The following is a 20,092-nucleotide window of genomic DNA, read 5'->3' as shown; positions in this document are numbered from 1 at the left end:
AAACAAAAGTAATAATCTTTTAATATTTTCTGGCAGTACGGTACCATGTCGCATTAGTAGCATATTGTGAATAGTCAAAGCAAATGAATAGATACAATGAGTTTTACAGCTCGCCTTCCAGAAGTGAAAGCAATGCATACACCAAGGAGTTGTGGGTAGCAAGAAAATGAGATTGTCCTGCTGATTGGATGCAGACAAGCAATGAGTAATTCAAGTGCTCACAGTCAAACAAACTGCTTGTGGCACTACTACTTGTACCCAATTACCAATTCAGAGAGAAAATAGAAAGCAGTTTCAGTAGAGTCAGGGTGGGAAATCTCCAATTAGCACCAATTAGCAAAGTTGCTTCCTACAGTGGAATTCTGGGGACCTAAGAAAAAAAAAACAACATAATCTCCCAGAATGCCTGGTTGGAGCATTTATTTACCAGGTGATGGGACTCCTGAAGAATAACTTGATGAGGATTTGCGCCTATGGGACTTGAATACAGATACTACTTGGAACTTGCCTGCTCGATTTGACTGGTCAATCATAGGCTGTACTATTCTTCTTCTGGCATTAATAAACCTGCAACAGAATACAAAGAATAGAAGTCCTTTCATCAGCTTGCTTGTGTGTTTTGAGAACACCTCTGCTTTAAAACTGACAGCATTTCAGCGTGGTGCAGCAATGTGTTTTGCATTTCATTGCTTTTTAAAAAGAGTATAATTTCACTTTAAAGGATTTTCCTCTAAGTGCTCCAAAATTGTACCTGGTAACACACTTATCTTACTAGACAGTTTAAAGCTGGATTTGCCAGAAGGCTTTGGACAAGCAAATGTGACCAAAAACCCGAGTCAGAAGAAAATGTTTCTTTAACTTCTTTGAGTGGCTTGGAACCTGGTTAAAGCTCACAGGCTGGGAGCCTTCCCCCCCTCCCTTCCATCCTAGGGATCCAGCTACCCTTGCAGCTGGCCATAAATGAGGACCAGGCTTTGCCACTCTGTGCTTTCACAAGGTATCCTTAGGTCAGCAAAGCCATCAATTAGGCTGTCTGAAGTTTTATCACCAGCGCAGCAGCAGTAAGTGCCGGCCCAGAAAGACTTCTGCTCTTCTGCAACTCCTGCAGTTGGAGCCTGTAAAGGCGGGGGTCGTTTGGAGGTCAGTGCCAGCTGGGGATGACCTCTGCGGCTGAGCTGGGACACCCTGCGCAAGGCAGCCGCCCGCCCCAAACTTGGGCACCTTTCAACTCGTTAGAAACCCCCAGCCACAGGTACATGTGGTTAATATTAGGCCCAAAATAACCTTTCTTCTTTTTTTTTTTTATCTCAAACCGGGGCAGTTGCCACAGCTTGTGAGCACTGGTAAAGGCAGTTAGTTGGCTGTGGAGCCTGGATTTAATTTTGCTGGTAATCCAAAAATAAGTGCTTACATATTTCTTATTAGCTTAATGCGCAGCGATCCACATCGGCACAAGCTAAGTCAAATTAATTTCCCTAAAATAATTTTAAAACCTGCCTATTCACAGAACTTCTTTCAAAACAGGGTAATTTTCTATCACTCAGGAACCACACTTGTTTTTGTACCCCCTCTTTGTTTTTGAGAACACTTTGGAGCCTTCGTGCAGGTTTTGTGTGCTATTTCACAGCTCAGGCTTTCGGCTGGTGACCCTTAAGGAGTGCTAATGAAGTCGAATACTAGTGTTTAATCCTCTTCAGAAATACTAACATGCCCATCATCCAAAACAGCCTCCAATAATTGCCATTGGGCCAGATCCAACGCTTAGCGAAGTCTTTCAGTCAGTTAACTGAAAACTAAGTTCATCTGCTCATTTAGAAAATTGCTAGCCTTTATATAGCATCAACTCAGCAAGGCCTTTTGTTGGCTTCCCTCCTTCTTTCCCTCCCTCCTACCCCCTGGTTAAATTCCTCCACTGATAATAAAAGACAGTGGCACACCTTCGATTGCATCTTCCGTAATCACAGTCATGGAAATTTCATTAGACAGATGCATAAATGCTACAAGTACCACTACAGGGCTCTTTTCCATCTCTGTTTACATCCAAAAGACATTCTTTACTCTTTAGGAAAAGTATAATTCAGTTGTCAGAAATGTCATCCTGCCTCAGAATTAGTCATGACTTCAGGTATTAAGATAAAAAATCAGACACAGTTGATGTACTTGTTTATTCCCTTCTGACTGCAGCACAAGGAAGGCATTTCCTACCCCAGTGCGGTGATTTTGAAAGGTGTTTCCATTCCCAAAGACAAAGGTCCCCGACAGGACCTAATTTGCTGAGCTACTTTTAAGAACATTACTGCGCTGACCAAATGGAGCCTGACCTGAACCTCTTCCATCCAATGCACCTTTTATCAGCTGAAGTTAAGGCCAATAGAGATTAACAGGAAAGCCTGATAAGACTGTTTTCTCTCCTCCTATGAGCTTCTAATGGTGTATACATATGGCAAAGTTTTAAAGAATGCAATGAACGCCTATTTAGGCCTGTAAAAAATCACAGACAACAGAAACATCCCCCCACGCACACACTTTCTGCCTTACTAACCCCTTTTCTTCAATCAGGCCACTCTTCAGGGAAACCAAATTGCTTTTTCGTTTTTTATTTAAACCCCAACCACTTTTATTATTTACATCTGGTGGTCCCCTTATTTATGTCCCTCTCCAGTTCCCTGCACACACACCCTGGCTCACAGGGCTGTGAGGCATTATGGGCCTTGGCTCTCAGCAGGAGAACTCGACACTGTCTTCAAACAAATAATTAAGGGGAAGGTTAAAGGTTCACCCAGAGGTCATATCTTTGGATACTCCTCAGAAAGTTTACATTAGCAAGAAATGGGTGCCCTCTGAAGTGTTCTTTCAATGAGCTCACACAACAAGGCAAAGCATTAAGAAAATTCTAAGTCCTGAAGGGTTTCAGGTGACAAATGCTTTACCTCCATGAGCATGCAGATGGGGATACTCCACTTTGGGTTTTGAAAACCCAGTCTTGCCCAGTCTTTTTCTCCAGAAGGGCTTGGCCTTATTTTATTCCAGTGATGTGAATAAAGCCAGCCTTTCACTGTGAACTCTATGTAGAGGCAATTTACTAGTTGTTTTGGAAATGGGAGTTAAAGCCCTAATAGTGAGTCCCCCAATCTTTTTTTCCCTAGAGAAAAAACAGCTATAAAAGTAAAACTTTTTTTATTTGTCCAGTAAAAATTGCAAAAATAGTGCTGGGTTCGATTTCTGGTTTTATTATTTTCTTTTGCACACATGGGTAACTGCTGGTGCAAAAGATGTCCCCCAGACTATCAACACTCTGTTGGAAGTAAAGACACACTATCATATGCTTAGAAAGACATACGAGCACAGAGACTTTAGGCAGCCAGATAATTTTGAAATTCCATTTCTATGTCTGCTCTGAAAAATCTTGTCAAAAAAAGGCATCAGTTATATCCATTAATGGGTATGTCTGAAAAATTACACATGAAATTATTTATATTTGCAAAATTTCAGTGGCAAAAAGAACACACCTTTCAGGTGAAGCTAAAAAACAGATCCTGGTTTCGTTAGCATCAGCTAGATCACGTAATGCATCAGCACAACTGTTAGACAAGGGTACAGAATGCAGTTGTTTGTGGATTATTATATATTCTTTATACTGCCTCATAAATATGTACAGTGTATAACAGAGATGTAGAAACTACAGTCCCTGCCCCAGCCTTTACATTTTTTGAGGGCTTTTTTTTATACCTTAGGGAGCCATCTCCAGGGCCAAAGTAAAGCAAAATAGAGCCTTTTGCACAGCACTTCAGTTGGTGTGTTGCAGAAACACTGTAATGTTATTTTGGCACAAATGCCTTCAAAAGGCATTAAGAGACAGGTGAAAAAAAGAGAACATCAATGCCACTTTTCCCAGCATTATTTGGAACCCTATAAATGAAGAACTCACAGATCTGCTCTTGACTCTAATTGTCTGTCTTGTTCATACCCTTCACCCAGAGGCCAAAGATTGAATGGCCTGAAAAGAAGAGTAAAATCTATCAAGACATGGATTTCTTTGTCATTCTTCTGTTAATAGCAATTCCTATTATTTGGATGATAGCAGCAGTTAGAGCACTCAATGAAGCTCAGTCTTCCTCCAGCCCCATGCTGCACAAGCACACCATTCAAGAGAACTCGGGGTCTGAACAGATTTCCAGGCAAAGCCTGGGGGATAGGAGAGATGCCTTCTCCCTGTTTGCAAAGGAGAATGGAGACAGAAGGAGATTAAGTGACAAGGCCAAAGTCAGACGAGAGATCTTTGGCAGAGCCACACACCCAACATAGATTTCCTCAGTCCTCTTTCAGCACACTACAATCTGCTATCCATATGCTATCTTTCCTTTGTTCCCTCATCTCAGCAGTCAGGCACACTGGCAGGGGACTGCAGGGAGAGCTCACATTGCCACTGTTTGTGCCTTACCTGCTGTGTAGATAAAGACAGGTCATCAGCCTCCAGGGTTGTGAGGCGATACCTTCACAAACTCTACATTCATATGGCACTTGGTCCTCATTCCAGAATGATAAATGAGGTGTGTAATGCTGAGAAATACATGTTGTTGACATAGTATGTTTAATGAAAATCTCACTTCCAGCATTTTGCAAATGACAGATTACCAACCTCCCTTATTCAAATAGCCATTTGCACTGAATGAAGGGCTTTTGCATCTTGTATTTTTAATTGCTACCTAAAGCAGCCACCTATATTTCCTATAGCCAGAGCCTGTTTTTCTCACACAAGTAGTTCCAGTCACTTTTGTGGGAGAATTTATGAAAGATCAAAATCTGGCTCAAAATGCACAACAACATGGACTTTAAAAAAAAGTAATTTCATTTTTATCTGCTTCCAGCAGAAAACCAGTAGAGCAGTAAAGGTATACTAGTGAATACGCAGTCTAGTCTGATGATTTGGTAGCCCTACTCCTAATTGGTTCCTACCATTTCTAATTAGCATGACAATACAATCTAAATATATGCATTTAATTGCATCTCTTCAAATAGAGCCTTGGTTTTCTTTGTCCAAAATAAACATGTATGCTGCATTTTACCAGAAGTCCTGTAATTCATCTTCATTATATTTTTATCATATTTTATCTCAAGTCATATCAAATGATGTTAAACTTACATTTACATAATACATTTTATTTTTACAATAAATAACATTCAGATAAAATCTCAGAGAGATATTCGGCGAATAAATAGCAAATTGAGATCTCTCAGTCTGCTTGTTCAGATCTGGCATATTTAAAAATAATTTTGCTGCTGTTTCCATGTCTTTTTTATACACACTGTACATGTATTTCAAAACACTGAGACCACTCCATAACTGAACCTGAGTAAGATTAGCTCTTGAAATGAACTGTTGGTGGCTGTACTGATAGGCAATCAGAATTAGAAACATCCCTAGTTTTACTCTATGGCTATCATGGAAAATTTAAGTAAGTAGGGTCACAACAGGTTGTGAGGATGAAATGCATGAAAGCTTAGGAAACTCCAGTTCATTCCCACCTTAGGGTCTAAATCTGAACTCAAGCAGAGAGTGGTATTTAACTCCAGTCACTTGTCTATATGTTTAATAACTTGTGAGATGAAACTGATGCAAAACTGAACCAGTCCCCCACAGCAGAGTATATTACTCCCTCTGAGAAACTGAGGAACATAAGAGCCACCACATACAAGCCAAAGCTTTCACTATCAGTGTTCAACCTGTATTTCCTCTTAAAATATCCATCCCAGAATATAAGGTGTTAAAATACTGCACTTATTTAACAAACCAGCCACTGCATAAATGGGTTCTCAATTCTTTATGTGAAAAACAGAAATAAACAAATTTGTGAGATGAATTCACAACCAGTTCTCTAAAAGGATTAATGAGAAAAGTTTTTACTCAATTTAGATTTTAGCACAAGACACTTCTGCTCTTTTGGTTGAAAACTGCACAGTACTGAATGAACATTGTCACAGGCTTAATCATAGAAATAATATAAATAAAAGTAACAACAATAATGTAGGGGTAAAACAGTTAATTTTGTGTCTTCTGAATATAAAGCCTAATTTTAAAATTTTTTAGGTACCCAGAAGAACAGTCTATCAAGGTTTTTCAAAAACTTGCCAAATCTAGATGAGAAGCTTGGCTCTTATTAAACCTAGGTAAGTGGGAGCTGAGTTGGATGAATAAACAGGTTTTAAACACCTGCTTCAATGTTTTGCTGAGTAAGGGCACAAGAATGCATTCTAAAAAATAATTCAAATGTTTTCACCTTAAATGGGAAAATAAATCTTTGCCTAAATGATATTTCAGCACTTGGACTATGAACACGTCAGTATTTAGCTCAAGAGTATATACTAACACTGATCCCTTGTTGCCCAAGAATGTCCTAATTTGGAAGGGAAAATATCCCATGAAATGCTATATCTAAGTCACAAAAAATGTTTTAATAAGTAACCTAGAAAATGATTTCTTTCCCAGGCTGAAAGAATCGTTTCAGAAGTCTTCAGCAGATCAGAGCAGTGTGAGAGAATGCAGAAACACTTTTATAAATATACAGCCCCCCCCCCCCCCCGCCTTTACAGCCCTCTTTTCTATCACCCAGACTTTTATCTGAGCAAGTAAAATCCAGTTATCTTAGTTTATTTAACTTCTCCCTCCAATATGTATTCTAAACTGACAGAATTAGGTTTAGGTGCCCTTCTGTACATATGTGTACAAAATTAGCTAAAAAAGCCCTGGTCTATGCTTCACTGAATCTATGCCGCACCTGGTTACCAACTCTTACTTGCAGCATTCTTTATAGGAAATTTAAAAAGCTGAGTTAGTCGCCTGGAAATGAGCCATCTAAATAAGGCTTCCCTAAGTCATGAATATTGAGAGATGGAGTCACTTACATGACTGGTTTTCAGAGGAAAAGGGAGGGACAGGCAGGTTTATTCCCTAACAAAACTTCACATAGTTTTGGACAGCCTCATAAAACAAGGCGGGGGTTACAGACTTTAAAGTTTAAATTGACTTTTTTAAGCTAATTTAGACATTCACATCTGTCAAAGGTGTGATTCAGAGGACTTAAGTCAACAACCATGTTTGGTGAAGAGAAGGCTCCAGAAGATAACAGAGAACAACTAAGCTGGGCGCCTGAGGCAGCCTGAGGCAGGAGCTAACCGTCCCAAAGACCTCTGCCGCATCTTGTATGTTTGTGTTGGAGCTCTTAAAAATACGTTATGCCACTTGGAGCTGCCAGTTGCTGGAAATCATGGATTTGCCCATCCCGTAACTGTGAGACTGTCCTAAAACATCAGAAATTTCAACAGCGCTCTTCCTGGTGTTTACTTTGCGAGTCTTTCAGTCATTGTGCCACATTTGAAAATGGATCTTCTCAGCCACAAAATCTATAAACTGACTTGAAAAGATTCACACTTGGAGCTGGGACCTCAAGTTAACATGAAATAACTTGAGCCTTGTGATAAAATCATGAGAACTGGCAAGACGGGCATCTATTTACTGCAGAGAAAATCTGTCTCGTTAAACATGTAACTCCCGGTTACCAGGTTACCTCTTGGGAGCACGGGGAAATGGTTTAGCTCTGCCAAGGAAGAACCTGCTGCCTGCCGTGGAGCGCAAATCCTGGGAGCTGCCCTGCCTTTGCTCCCGGGGCAGAAGGCCTTTTCCTACAACGAAGGCAAGCGTCCAGGAGGCCCAGGCACGGTCGGGGCTCCCTGGTGCTCCCCAAGCACCTGGAGGCCCCGTGGCCACCTGGCTCTCCTGCCGGCTTGCCCCAGTGCTTCTATCGACCTTGCCACCGGCCCAGGCCAGCGAGATCCCAGCGCCAAAGCCCAGGGCAGCCGGCGCTCAGGCCGGTCCCCGGTAACGCTGGCAGCAGAAGCACTACGGCTCTCTGCTGCAGAGCGGGGCTCACCCCGCGTTTCTGCCCCCGGTGCCCCCCCAGGGACGCCTCCCGCTGTGCGGCTGGGCGCCATGAGGTGGGGCCAGAGCGCCGCTGCCGCGCCGGGGCCGGGGCCACTGCCCCGGGGCAGGGCCTCCGCCTGCCCGGCAGCCTCCGAGCCTGCACCCGCGGCACCGTGAGGATGGCGCTGTGCGGCCCGGGGCAGCAAGCACGTCGGGGCACCCCAGCGCGGGTGTGGGGTACGCATGGCTGTTACCGGGAAGGTGGTGAGGAGCTGCCTCTGCACACCAGCCCGGGGCCCCGGGTGGGCACGGGTCTCCTCACCGGCTCCCAGGAAACCTCCGCTTGAGAGAAAAAGTAGCACCCGTCGTCTCCCCCCCCGGGTGTCTGGCCCCTTGCAGTGCTCCCGATCGCACCTGAAGCCACACAACACACACCGGAGGTGGCTGTTTCTCTTTCCGAGTGCCATCAGGTTATTCACATATGGTTATTTATCATGCACCGTAAAAATGAGCTTTTAAAGATACTTGAAGGGAGGAGACAGACATACTTCCTTAGCTATTCGTATCTTACAGATAAAATGCAAAGTCAATAGACATAAGCTGTAGTATGAAACCTCATCCTGTACTTGATTTATTGCAGATGGGAATCAACTAGAATCACTTTGAAATTTTTACTACTGACATTAAAATTCCAGGTTTGTATACATATGTCTTGTGGAGATGCTAAATACAATTTTAGCTAATTTGGCATGTGCTTTGATTTGCTAGCACTTAGACATCCACGGTAGATAACATCTATTAAATCTTAAGTAACTCATGCATTTAAAGATGTGTTAATTTATCATTTTAAACTCACAGGGAAGGATTTTCAAAACTAATGAGGGTCCAGCAGTCTTGAAAACACAAGCAGCTTATCTAGGTTCTGACACAGGAGTTGAGGGGCCTAGTTTAGGCAACTTGTACTAAGTGTCGGTTTTGAAGACTATCACGTCAACGTATTTTACACATCTTTCTAACTGTTTCAGATTAATTTTTTTAGCCAATTCTAAACTGACCTGAAAAGAAGAGTTCTCAACAAATTTAACATCTGTTTAACTTCCCTGATCAACTTAGATTAAGGCACTAATTCTCCTTCTTAGTTTTCAGTGGAAATTACCTAAGTAGCAACTTGCCAAAAATGCATAAAGGTGTTTAGCAATTATGTACTGGGTATGTTTAAAGAGATCAAGGTGCACTCACATGTCCTACGCTATGGATATCTCTGATTAGCTTGTCATCTACTCTGAAGAAGATGTAGCCCAACTCTCCTATACTATGTAACAGGCAAGCTGTTAGCTGTCTGTCAAGCACCTAAAGTGGACAAGTAGTCCAGGAGCAAAAATGTCACTCCTTTGATCTGGCAAGGAGCAGCTGCTGATTTATAGAGTAGGACTTTGTTCTTCCGTTCTATTTTACTTTCTTTCCTAAGGCAGAACCACAAAATCCAGCAGAAAAAAAAAAAAAAAGTGCCGTTCTATGCAACATCAACAAGCTCTGACAACTGCAACAGGGTTTTTCTTGGCCCTAACAAAGCTCTCAGGCATCTCCTTTGACGCTCACCTTTCTTTTTTTTTTTTTCTTCTTTTTGCAATGTGGTAGTTATTGTTTAATTCAGCTTCTGTAAATGGAATGGACTGTGGCCAGCAAGCCTGGGGCATAAACACACCTGTATGAAAGAAGCCTTATTGTAGCAACCATCTACAACCAACCTGCACATGCACTACCAGTTTGTGAATTCAGAAGGAATGTTCCATTTTCCCTGACAGTAAATTTTGCCTTAAGATAACAGTTTTATTGTACCCACTGTCCCGTCTTGACCGTGAAGCTTGTGCACTTTTTCATTATTATTAAAATCTGAAGGAAAAAAAGTATTTTTCTACCTGTCAACCAGCAGACCTCAGGAAATTGGATCCAAAGAGCCTACTTTAAGAAAAACACAGCCGAAATATATTTATAGAAACACACTGCTGAAAGTTTGAAAACTACTGATTCTAAAGATGTCTGTTCTGTTTCAGAGACAGCAATGCAGTTGCAGCCATCTCCAGCTTATACTGGTACAGATTCTCCTCAAAAAAAAGCTTTTTGCAAAACAAACGCTCAGAAAGACATAACATTTGATGCAGCTAACCAGACTGCAGCACTGCCAGTCCAGAGTCAATGCTCTATTCAGTTCTTTTCTTAGAAGTTCCTGAGCACATTCTCAGGCTTTTAAACTCCTACCTCATCCATTGGAATAACAAGGGAGTTTTCCTTTATTTCCTTTCTGATCTGTTTTCCAGTTTAATAGCTAAAAGACAAATCTGCAGGCCACAAGAAAAGGCTGAAGTATAATGCTGATGATCAGGAGAGGACTGCCTTGTGTGTTTATGGATGGGGAAGGGAACCACACAGCAAGCTGTGTTTTTGACCCTGGTATGTTTCTACGCACATGCTGCGTTCACACTTCTTTATGCTGTAACTTTAAAAACGGACAAAAAGGATTACAAAAACAAAGATGGGAAGAGGTGAAGATGGTGGGGGAGACATCATGACTGCAAGATCTTTTGCATATATTTTAGCTTGTGGAAATAAATAAGAACTATTACAGCCAGGGCCCTAAGGGAGGCAGGAAAATGATGATGTACAGGATAGTATAAAATGATACATTAAAAACTGTGCTGTCAGTGGAACAATAGAATATTAAGCAAAAGTCCATAATAATTGGTAGATATTTAGCTGTAGACATCTTTCTCTGGTTGGTGGGTTTTAAGTGTACGTGAGAGGAAAGAAAACTAGTTAGGCAATTAGAAGTAATGGGCATAAATAATACACTATGTATAAATACATCCTCCCCTCTCCCATGTTATAGCTCTTATCCAGATACACCTAATCACCTCTCAGTAAGTCATACCTACATGCTGGTATCCCTTGTGTTTTGCTCTTTGCACTGTCTGGTTACTGGAGATTCTGCTTATGTAAATCTTTCTCTCTGTAAATGCAGAATTGTGTTCATTTTTTCCCTTTAATTATTCCAACACCAGTGGCAAGACTTTATCAGATCAGACGGTCTAATGGCTTAGTAGCTAAAGATGTGTCAACACCACAGACACCATGAGACTGCAGCCTGCCATGTTATGGAATACGTGCTCCACAGTGACTGAAGGTATTAAGAGCATAAATGTTATATAGATTTTCCCTATGTCATATTAGTGAAGCTTTTATTCTGTCTCATCCCATTTTGTGTTCTCTGTATCTCACAGGAATGAGGGGAGAATGTTCTAGAAACATTTTTTAGAGTTTGTTAGTATACGTATGTTCTTCATGTATTGTTGCGTCTTAGTTACTGTAAGCCAAACTGCTTTGGAATCATGGAATGATAAAATTAGAACACCTATCTGGGGCCATTTCCTCAGCCTATCACTCCATATCCCAGGATCCCATACTGTCTGTCCAGTGCTTGATCTCCCCCAGCCTACCGTATTGTTGATTCTGCAGAGGAAATTGCAAAGTACAGGTGGCAAGTCAGCAATAAAGCTTGCTGGTGCTCTGCTAGGGTCCTAGATCGCCAAATATGCTATGATTGAGGACACATATGTGAATGTTACACCATATCCATTCTCTCTTTTCTCTCTGCTGTTTCCATTCTTCTGAGTAAGACAAAGACAGAAATCAGGAAGGCCTGCACTTTCTGAAGCACATGAAAGGTTGGATTTCCCTGATTTCGGTGCTCAGCTGGCTTTTGGGCAGAGCAGAGCATTGGAAGAGCCTCTGCTCAAGCGCATCACATTTCAATTGTTGGCTTCCTCAGCTAAAGAGAGGACTATTCATGTATTTTTCTTTCCTTTGTTAAAGGTCAGGTAGCTGGAGAAGTCTCTCTTAATGTAGTCACTGCCACTTAAGTATCTCTTGTGAAAATTAAATCGTACCCAAAAAGAAACTTGAAACTGAGCATGTATTTCCTCTATGAAAACTGGCCAGTTCTGTAATGTGTTCCACTATCCCATATTTTGCATACAATTGAGATATCTGTTGTGAAATGAAACCCAATCTATATAACTTATCTAATATTTATTTTTCTTTATGAGAGAAGTTTGGAAACTCTCTGTGTGATCTTACATAATTTTAATAACTGGTTGCTGATGGATTTCAGTATTAACTCTGACTGTTCTGACTGGTAAGGTGCTGAGGTTTAATTTTCGGGAGAATTTCACTAATTGTTCCTGCACTGCGTAGGGGTGAAGGCATCTAAGAATATGTGTATAAACCTGCATTTGAGCCCACAAAACTGGTAATTGCAGGGCTGTACCCAACAGTGTTGATCACTTCAGCCAGGTCTAGTAAAGTGCTCAGAGGTATAGGAAAATTTTCAAAATAAGCAAGTCCTATTATCAAAACTTTTAAAACTTTTAAAGCCAGTCTTAATGTGCAGTGAAATTACGAGGTAGAAGGCGACACCAGCAAGTGGAAGTTGACAACAGTGCCTAAATTGTAAATTATCTGCTCCTAAGAAAATTCCTGTCTCTGGTTAGATGTTCCACGAATCACCAGAAGGTGGACTTAGATATCTAACTACATTTTTTGGTTAAAAAAAAAAAATAAATAAAAAAAAAAACAAATTCCCTCACTTAACGCTGAAAGTACCTGAATTCTTTAGGCGTGTAGATGTCTACTTTTTAGCACCCTATCCCATCAACATTTTTGCTTATCCTAACAGTGAGTTACTTATGCCATTATCATGCTCTGTCTCTGAGTTAGAGGAAGACACTTATGTCCAGTCAGGATTCGTATGGATCCTTTTAGTGAGACAGACATCTCAGAATATGTCTGTTCTTTCTTATAGCAACACAGATAAAGATCTCTTTTGTTTACAGCTGACACTGTAATAATTTAACTATTTATCTGGAAAGATCAAGTTTTCCCTCCTTCTTGATTTGGAACAAAGACTTGAGCATAGGTCCATCACATCCTAAAAGAATATCTGAATCACCCACATATTCAGTACAGTGAACAAAGCCCTTTCAGTTCTCATTCTGAAGGTGCTCCACCTGAAGTAAGTAATTATACAGTCATAATTAACTAGCATTTAACTCTTACACATCTGAAGTTGGAGCCTTAACCAAGCAACTGTACAGTCAAACCCTTGTTCTTATTTAATTTTGTTCTACTGACTAGTCATTACATACACAACAGAAATGGCAGTAGGGAGAACAAGAAAGGCATGATAGTGAAGAAAAGTAAAGATGGAGCATTATGTTCAATAGCCCATTGATTGGGAAATTCAACTCACTTGGAACAGTTAAGACATTGATTTAAATCAAGACTAAGAGAAGACCTGCAAACATATATTCTATTTAACAAGTGAATTTTCTAGCCAATGAGCCATTGAGTAGAGCACTCCCTCTACCCATTTGCCTCTTGTGTAAAGCTTGGTATGGCTGATGTATGACAAGAACTTTGGCTGGATTTAGCCTCTGCGGAGATACATTGAGGCAAGGCTGATTTTGTGTTGAAACTTGTGTATCACTCTGGAACACATTACTGTCTATTTATCACCATATATGTATTGTAAATATAAGAAATATATAAATACATGAACCATATTTGTGTTCCTACTCCTCTGTCCTGGAGGCCCTTTCTATCTGACATAACCATGGGCATGGCAATACCTCACTTTCCAGTACTGCTAGGCTTACAATTCCAAGTTTCTTAGTTATACCCAGTTCTGAGCAGTTTTGTGCATGTTCACCAAAAGAAACAAGTACATGTGGACCAAAAGTTTGTAGGTATCTTGGGACTGGGCAGCAGCTAGATAACAATGCTGGAAAATTCAGTGATAGCTAAAGATTAGCTTAAACTAAACTTTTCAGGGTTTGTGCTTGACACTCATATGCAACTCAAATGATGTACATATCTAAGAGATACATATATATTAATGAGGAAATATTTTGTAAAATTTATTACAGAGATCTTCTGTTGTGGCTTAGTTCATCATATTATAATAATACCTTCATAAGAAGTTCAAGCAAAGTTTTAGAATAGCTTTAACCAACCTTTGAAAGAAACACAGAAATTAAGGTAAATAGAAACATTATGTAAAACAAAGAAAGTCTGTGAAAAGAGAAAAAATGTCCCAAATTCACAGGCAGCATCTTCAAGCAAAGCAGTTCATCACTGTGCTTCTGTGCAAAAGAATTTAAAAATAAATTTCTTAAGAAATTATCTATAAATAGAATAAACCCAAAGTTTTAATTCTAATTCAGAGTCCAAACTGAAGAAAACATAGATAATCAGTAGTTAGAGGAGGGAAAGTTACTCTTTATTTTTCTCACTGTGAATTATTAAAATACCAATGACATGTACATTCCTAGGAACAACACACATTTTTAATTTGATAGTGAAAATCTGGTAATATTTAATTATATTTATTAAAATAATATTAAAGAATATTAAAATAATATGCCTTTATACATGTAAACTTGTAAACTGTCATCCATGTAAAACAGAGTAATAAAAGCAACAAATGCAGACATCCATTCAGATTAATTGAGTTAGTTTCAATTTCCTTTCCTTGGTTCTTCCTCAGTTTTTATATTCAGTCTTTCCAATGTGACTATATTATGATCCACAATTTTTTTTGGCATCATTGTAATCATAAAAAATATAAAGTATATCTTTATAAGCAACATGAGGCTTAGCAGACCCTAGTAATGCCACATCTGCTTTAATCTTAGTCAATTCTAGCCTAAGACAGCATAGCCTGTGGTGTCTCACCTGAGTTTTCAGACACATTTCAGGAAATGCATTAGCTCTCTAAGTCAGTGAAATAAATTACAAACAAATATAGTGGTCAGTAACCAAAGAAAAATTTAGCCCTCTAAATGGGTTTTGACAGAAGCCCAAGTTGAAAAACCCAGTGGTACTTTATGAATGTCCCTGAACCACCAATCAATTCTACTGAGATGAGTGGTCCAATTAGTTGGCTAATTTTTGATGCCTGATACATGTATTCACAGTCAAGAAAAAAAAAAAAAGAAAATCATGTATCTAGGGGACCATTCTTCCTTTGGTCCAAGAAACTAGGGTCTACAAAACAACAAATATGAGAATATCATAATGTCAAATTCCACATCCTAATTTGAAACAAAAATCTCACAGTTACAAATACCTCATTGCTAGGACAAATTTGATACAAAGAAGTGCAGCTAAGACAGCTGACTACACTTCATTTTCAGGTGTAAATACAGGTAAAAAATTTTTGAATTTTTTGAAAGTGAATTTTTGAAAAGTGAAAATTTTTGTGGACATGTTTTTCATCTAGACTGAAAAAAACTTCATTTTATCCTGCCAAATTTCTCCTAAGTGCTACCTAGGTCATGCTCTGGTTTTCCAATATAGTACAGTTTCATAATAACTGCTTAAGCATGCGATACAGTATTAATCTTCCTCATGAACTCAGTCCAAACCAGTTTCCATGGAGAGAAATTAAGAGGTATGTACAGGCAAAGGAGAAAATATATGGCTAGCCAATGATACAGAAAGGCTCTTCAGGTACAGAAGGGCTCTTTAGATGGCAGCTATGGCAGAGAGGAAGGATTTTTCAGCTGAGATTGCAGATCTGAGGGGAGGGTAGCGTTAGACAGTAGGGAGGAGAATATATAAATATATAAAAAAGAGACATTTATGATGAAGTAGGTTTTGACATTATTTTAAAAAAGGCAGTTTTGAAATTGATCCAGAAAAGAATGGTGGAGGGCTGCTGAAGTGCCCAAAGTAGGAAGTGATTTTGATGTGCATGTGAGAAGGAAGCATCAGCATTTGACATATGGAAGGGGAGAGGAAGGATTGGGAATAAGAGTTTTGAGAGAAGGGGACTACAATAGTCTAGGTGAGAAGAGATGAAGACAGAAGCAAAAGGGATGTCTTGCTGAGGTGGAGATAGGAAGAGAGGTAGGCACTGGAGGTGTGAGAGAAAGAGCAACACTAGGAAATGTGTGGATTTTGGGCAGTGGGAATAAATGTGTGAGTAGTCCTAGAGGAGTAAGACTGATATTTAAGAATGTCTGAGACAGTAATGTTGCTCTAGGTTCACTGTCAATATTTTTTATCAGGTTGTAAACCTATCTATATAAAATGATACCATCTAAAACATGAACTTCTTTTAAACAATGCTCTGCTTATTGTAATAGTTTGTTAGCCAAGCAATCTCTGCAGTAGCTGCAGCTGTGACTTATTCCATCTCATCAGTAATTTTAACTCTTGTATAGTCATTAGTGTGAAGCTTTTCACAGTATTTTAAAATTATAACTATACTTTCCTCCTAGTTCTTGAGTTCCATTTTGTTTGCATGGACTATTCATCCTTTAACGTCTAAATAATTTGCCCTGAGAATCATCACAACATAGCTGTACTTTAGAACAGAAGACGTGAATATGGTTTTGATAAAGCTCTGCAATGCTTATTAAAAAAACAACAGAAAAAAAGCAATAAAACAATATAGCTTTAAACAGTTTGTGATTATCTATAATCAGTATCTTTCTCCATAATACAGTCCAAAAATACAAGTCCTGAAATAGTGTGCATCTCTGTGAAAGGGTGGCCACTACATGTCATGAGTTGTTTACTCCTCACTGTTTGTTGTGTATGGAGCATGGAGTAGGCTTTTACTTATGACTGCTTTAAACAGTGCCTTCCTGCCCTATGACTTTCCAAAAGACCCCAGGATGCACAGTAAAAAGCTCGATTTCTCTAAGCAACAGTCATTCAGACTGACAGCACCCATTCATTTACTGGAAACTAAACAACAAATATAAAAAAAAGACAAAAAAAAGACTCAACTGTTGGACTTACTGACTCCTTAAAGAGCAGCTACACTATCATTACCACCAAGTGCATACAACTTGGGCTTGATGTGGGCCTACTCAAAATTACTATTTGCTATGAAGGGGTGGCAAAGCAATTTATAAAACGATGGGGTAAAAGTAAGAGAAGCCCAATTAAAAGCTTTTTCTTTCTTTTATATGAAAGTGAACAGAGTAGGACTCTTACAGTTTGACCCACTTGTTATCTTGTACATTTGTCTCTATTAACAACTATTAACTGATTAGATTGCCCTTAGAAGTAATCATGCATTGTTAGATAATTGTATCATTGTGGCTTCTTACTGGGGAAAGGTATCACATCCAAACACTTAAGATAGATAAAACCAGATGGATGTAACTGTCTGTCCATCCATCTCTCCACTCAAGTAGCCTTTGGGTATTTATAGAGAATTTAAAGCAGTGGTGCATGTCATAAACAAAAGGGCATTTTTTAAAGAAGGAAAATACACTTAATTAAATAGATGTAAAAATTATTTTGCTGTCAACATCCACAATATCAATGATACAGTCATGTTGTGTAACCATTCCTATGGAATACTAGTTCTCAGAACCGTAATGAGTTGCTATTAGAGAAAGCAGGGATGTATTATTAGTATCCCCACAGAATTATCTTTTAAATTATTTATACATGCAACACTTTCATGTAATGGCAGTTTTAAACTCAAGCAAACAAAGCAAACCACACAATAAAGAGAGGGGAAGAGAATTGTACCAAAACCCCTTTCTGAATGCATATAGTTAGAAAGGCCAGTCAAATAAACTAATCAGATTTTGTTTCCTACTCAAATCCTCATGAGGTTTGCAATAGACAGCATCAAAGCTTTCTGGGGTTGTGTCACCTTGATAAAGGATTGAATGGCACTGTCTCTGTTTTATGTCTTACATCTAAAATGTAAAGGAATGCAACTTTATTTGTCTGGTGCAAGTTTACTTATTGTCTTTGAAATTCCGCAGTAGACCCTCCACAAAAAGCTTAGCTATCAGAAGGGTGCAAATAACACCAGTCTTGTGTTACTCTTATGTTCATCCCCTAGGCTATGGTGCTAGGTTTGCACAGGAGTTGGGAGGGCACTGGGGAGGACTGTTGTCTTTATACATTGTGCATTGCTGATTCAGCTTTCCACACTTGCTTTACTAATACACAGGGTAATGATTAATACTTTAGGAGTCAACACTTTTCGGAAAAATTGAGATGGAGTGCCCTTTTTTTGAGAAAAAGACAAGTTCAGCCAAACTCAAGTTTGCTCAGTGCAGAGAGGATTTGGATGAAATCGAAGAGAAAACAGCTCAGACTGAAGGCTCTAATGATCTCCTTCTGGTCTTAAACTGTTTGCATTTATGAACATATAAAGATCATCCTGTTCTTCACTTTCCATTAACCAATCTTAAACCTTCAAAACAAATTCAATCTGAAATCATTGCCTTACTAATTTACTGAGCAGCTAAATTTAGTTAATTTAAAAACAAATTTCTACCCCACAAAAAGGAAGAACATACATTTGGCATGTTCCACACCCCCCCCCCCCCCCCCCCCCCCCCCCCCCCCAAGGGATTATGTAGCTAAATACTCTCAGCTTTTTGTCAGTCACAGTACAAACAGGTTTTAAAAGTATCCGGTTATTCTGAGTGCCTCTATTTTTCTGGCCATTTGGATTAAGGTACCCAAAAGAAACATACAATGAAAATGGTGGCCTTCTTTTTAAGCAAAATGACCCTTACATGTACTAAAAAACCTAATCTGACTTATGCTACTTCAGTTGCACACCAGTACCCTCATTGATTACCATGGAGTTACATTAGTTTAAAATTCAAGTAACTGAGTAGCGGATCAGGTTCTATAGTCAGACATATGTTTTCCACTAGATAATGGCTACTTATATATTTATGAATTTTAAAATGCTTTCCAATTCAACTAGCATTGTTACTATGTGCAGGAAGTAAAGAAGTAAATTGCAACCAAGCTTTCAGGGGTTTATTCCCTGATGAAGCACTTGTACTGCTAGTGTCAGGGGAGGGCAACTGTATAGTGCCCACTACATAATAAATGACACTTGAATATTCTTAGAGTAACTACTGTGTGTGTGTAGTTTTAGGGACAGAGCTATTATCTGTTGTGTTTTACATTTCTAAATACCATACCATCATTTCTTTAACCCAGCTTCAAGGAAAGTTTCAAGGAGGTTTATAATAATTGGTACTCTGATTTATTCTGTCCTGATCACCCATAGGAACAGGGAGTACTTACAGGGCAATAAACAGCTTTCAGGTAGATGTGTAACTCCAGTGTCAACTGGAGTTATGCGCAGAGACTCAGAACAGAAATTGTATATAGCTCTCCATTCCCAAACATGACAGTCATAATAAACCTTAACCTTGACATTCCCTGCTTTCCTCAACCACAGCTAAAAATGCTACACACATTTATACCATCTAATGAACCAGACGTTAAAAGGAAGCCACAGATCTATACCAATAGATTATCAGGAAGAGAAGTGTGAATACTTGCTCATTGTACTATCATGGTAGTTAGAAAGAGGAAAGACCTAATACATCATCATCCTTTGGCAAGAGTAGGGGATAATCTACCAGTGGAGGTCCCACCATCTGCTAAAATAACAGCTTGTAAACTGCATAGTGCAAATGTATAATGCAAAATCCTAGGAGCCAGAAACTCAGAATCATTGTGAACCTGGAAAGAGAATGATGGATGCTTATTTTACTCTTTGGTGGCAACACAAAGGAAGGACAGACTATGGATTGAAGTAGGGGGTTGGGTTCAAGTGAATTGTGTCTGGTTTCTGAATCTGTCACATATTCTCTTCATTAACATGTAATCAATTAATTGTAGGTGATGACTCTAATTATGAAAAGAAGTGAGAGGGTGTAAGACTTGCTCTTTCAGAAACAAGTAATTAAAGAAAGAGTAGGAGGGAGTGAAGTTTAGAATTTATTCTTTTTCCACTAACACCTCCTCCAAGCCAGGGAAACCACCAGCATGGAAATGATAGCAGCCTGTAGCAGATAGTGGTCAGTAATCATAGAATCATAGAATAGTTAGGGTTGGCAAGGACCTTAAGATCATCTAGTTCCAACCCGCCTGCCATGGGCAGGGACACCTCACACTAAACCATATCACCCAAGGCCTCGTACATATCACCGTAATGAGCAAGGGCAAAGTAGGAAACTGCTTTTGCTATGCCTCGGAGACATATTCCATGCTATCCCTACAGTTTTACTAAGTAAATCATCAAGCCCTTAGTCTACCTGATGCTCAGTT

General features: G+C 39.4%; 1 protein-coding gene across 12 annotated transcripts in view; it reads right to left on the bottom strand.

Moving 5' to 3' along the window:
* The window catches only part of MEIS2 (Meis homeobox 2), a 175,549-nt gene that overhangs the window by 6,090 nt on the left and 149,367 nt on the right, over positions 1–20,092 (bottom strand). For 8 of the 12 annotated variants that reach the window (XM_062619342.1, XM_062619341.1, XM_062619354.1 and 5 more), the window contains one exon: positions 509–567. In XM_062619342.1, coding sequence (XP_062475326.1) covers positions 509–567 — 59 coding nt within the window. Of the gene's footprint in view, positions 1–504; positions 568–20,092 lie in introns of all 12 variants that reach the window. The other 4 variants (XM_062619344.1, XM_062619350.1, XM_062619347.1 and 1 more) reach the window with 1 other exon arrangement.

The sequence above is a fragment of the Pezoporus occidentalis genome, unplaced genomic scaffold (genome assembly GCF_034315485.1).
Source record: "Pezoporus occidentalis ecotype Australia unplaced genomic scaffold, CSIRO_AGI_Poc_V1 ctg21, whole genome shotgun sequence".
In the NCBI taxonomy this organism is placed as follows: Eukaryota; Metazoa; Chordata; class Aves; order Psittaciformes; family Psittacidae; genus Pezoporus; species Pezoporus occidentalis.
The sequence above is the reverse complement of the archived record's forward strand: the minus strand, read 5'-3'. Positions and strand labels throughout refer to the sequence as shown.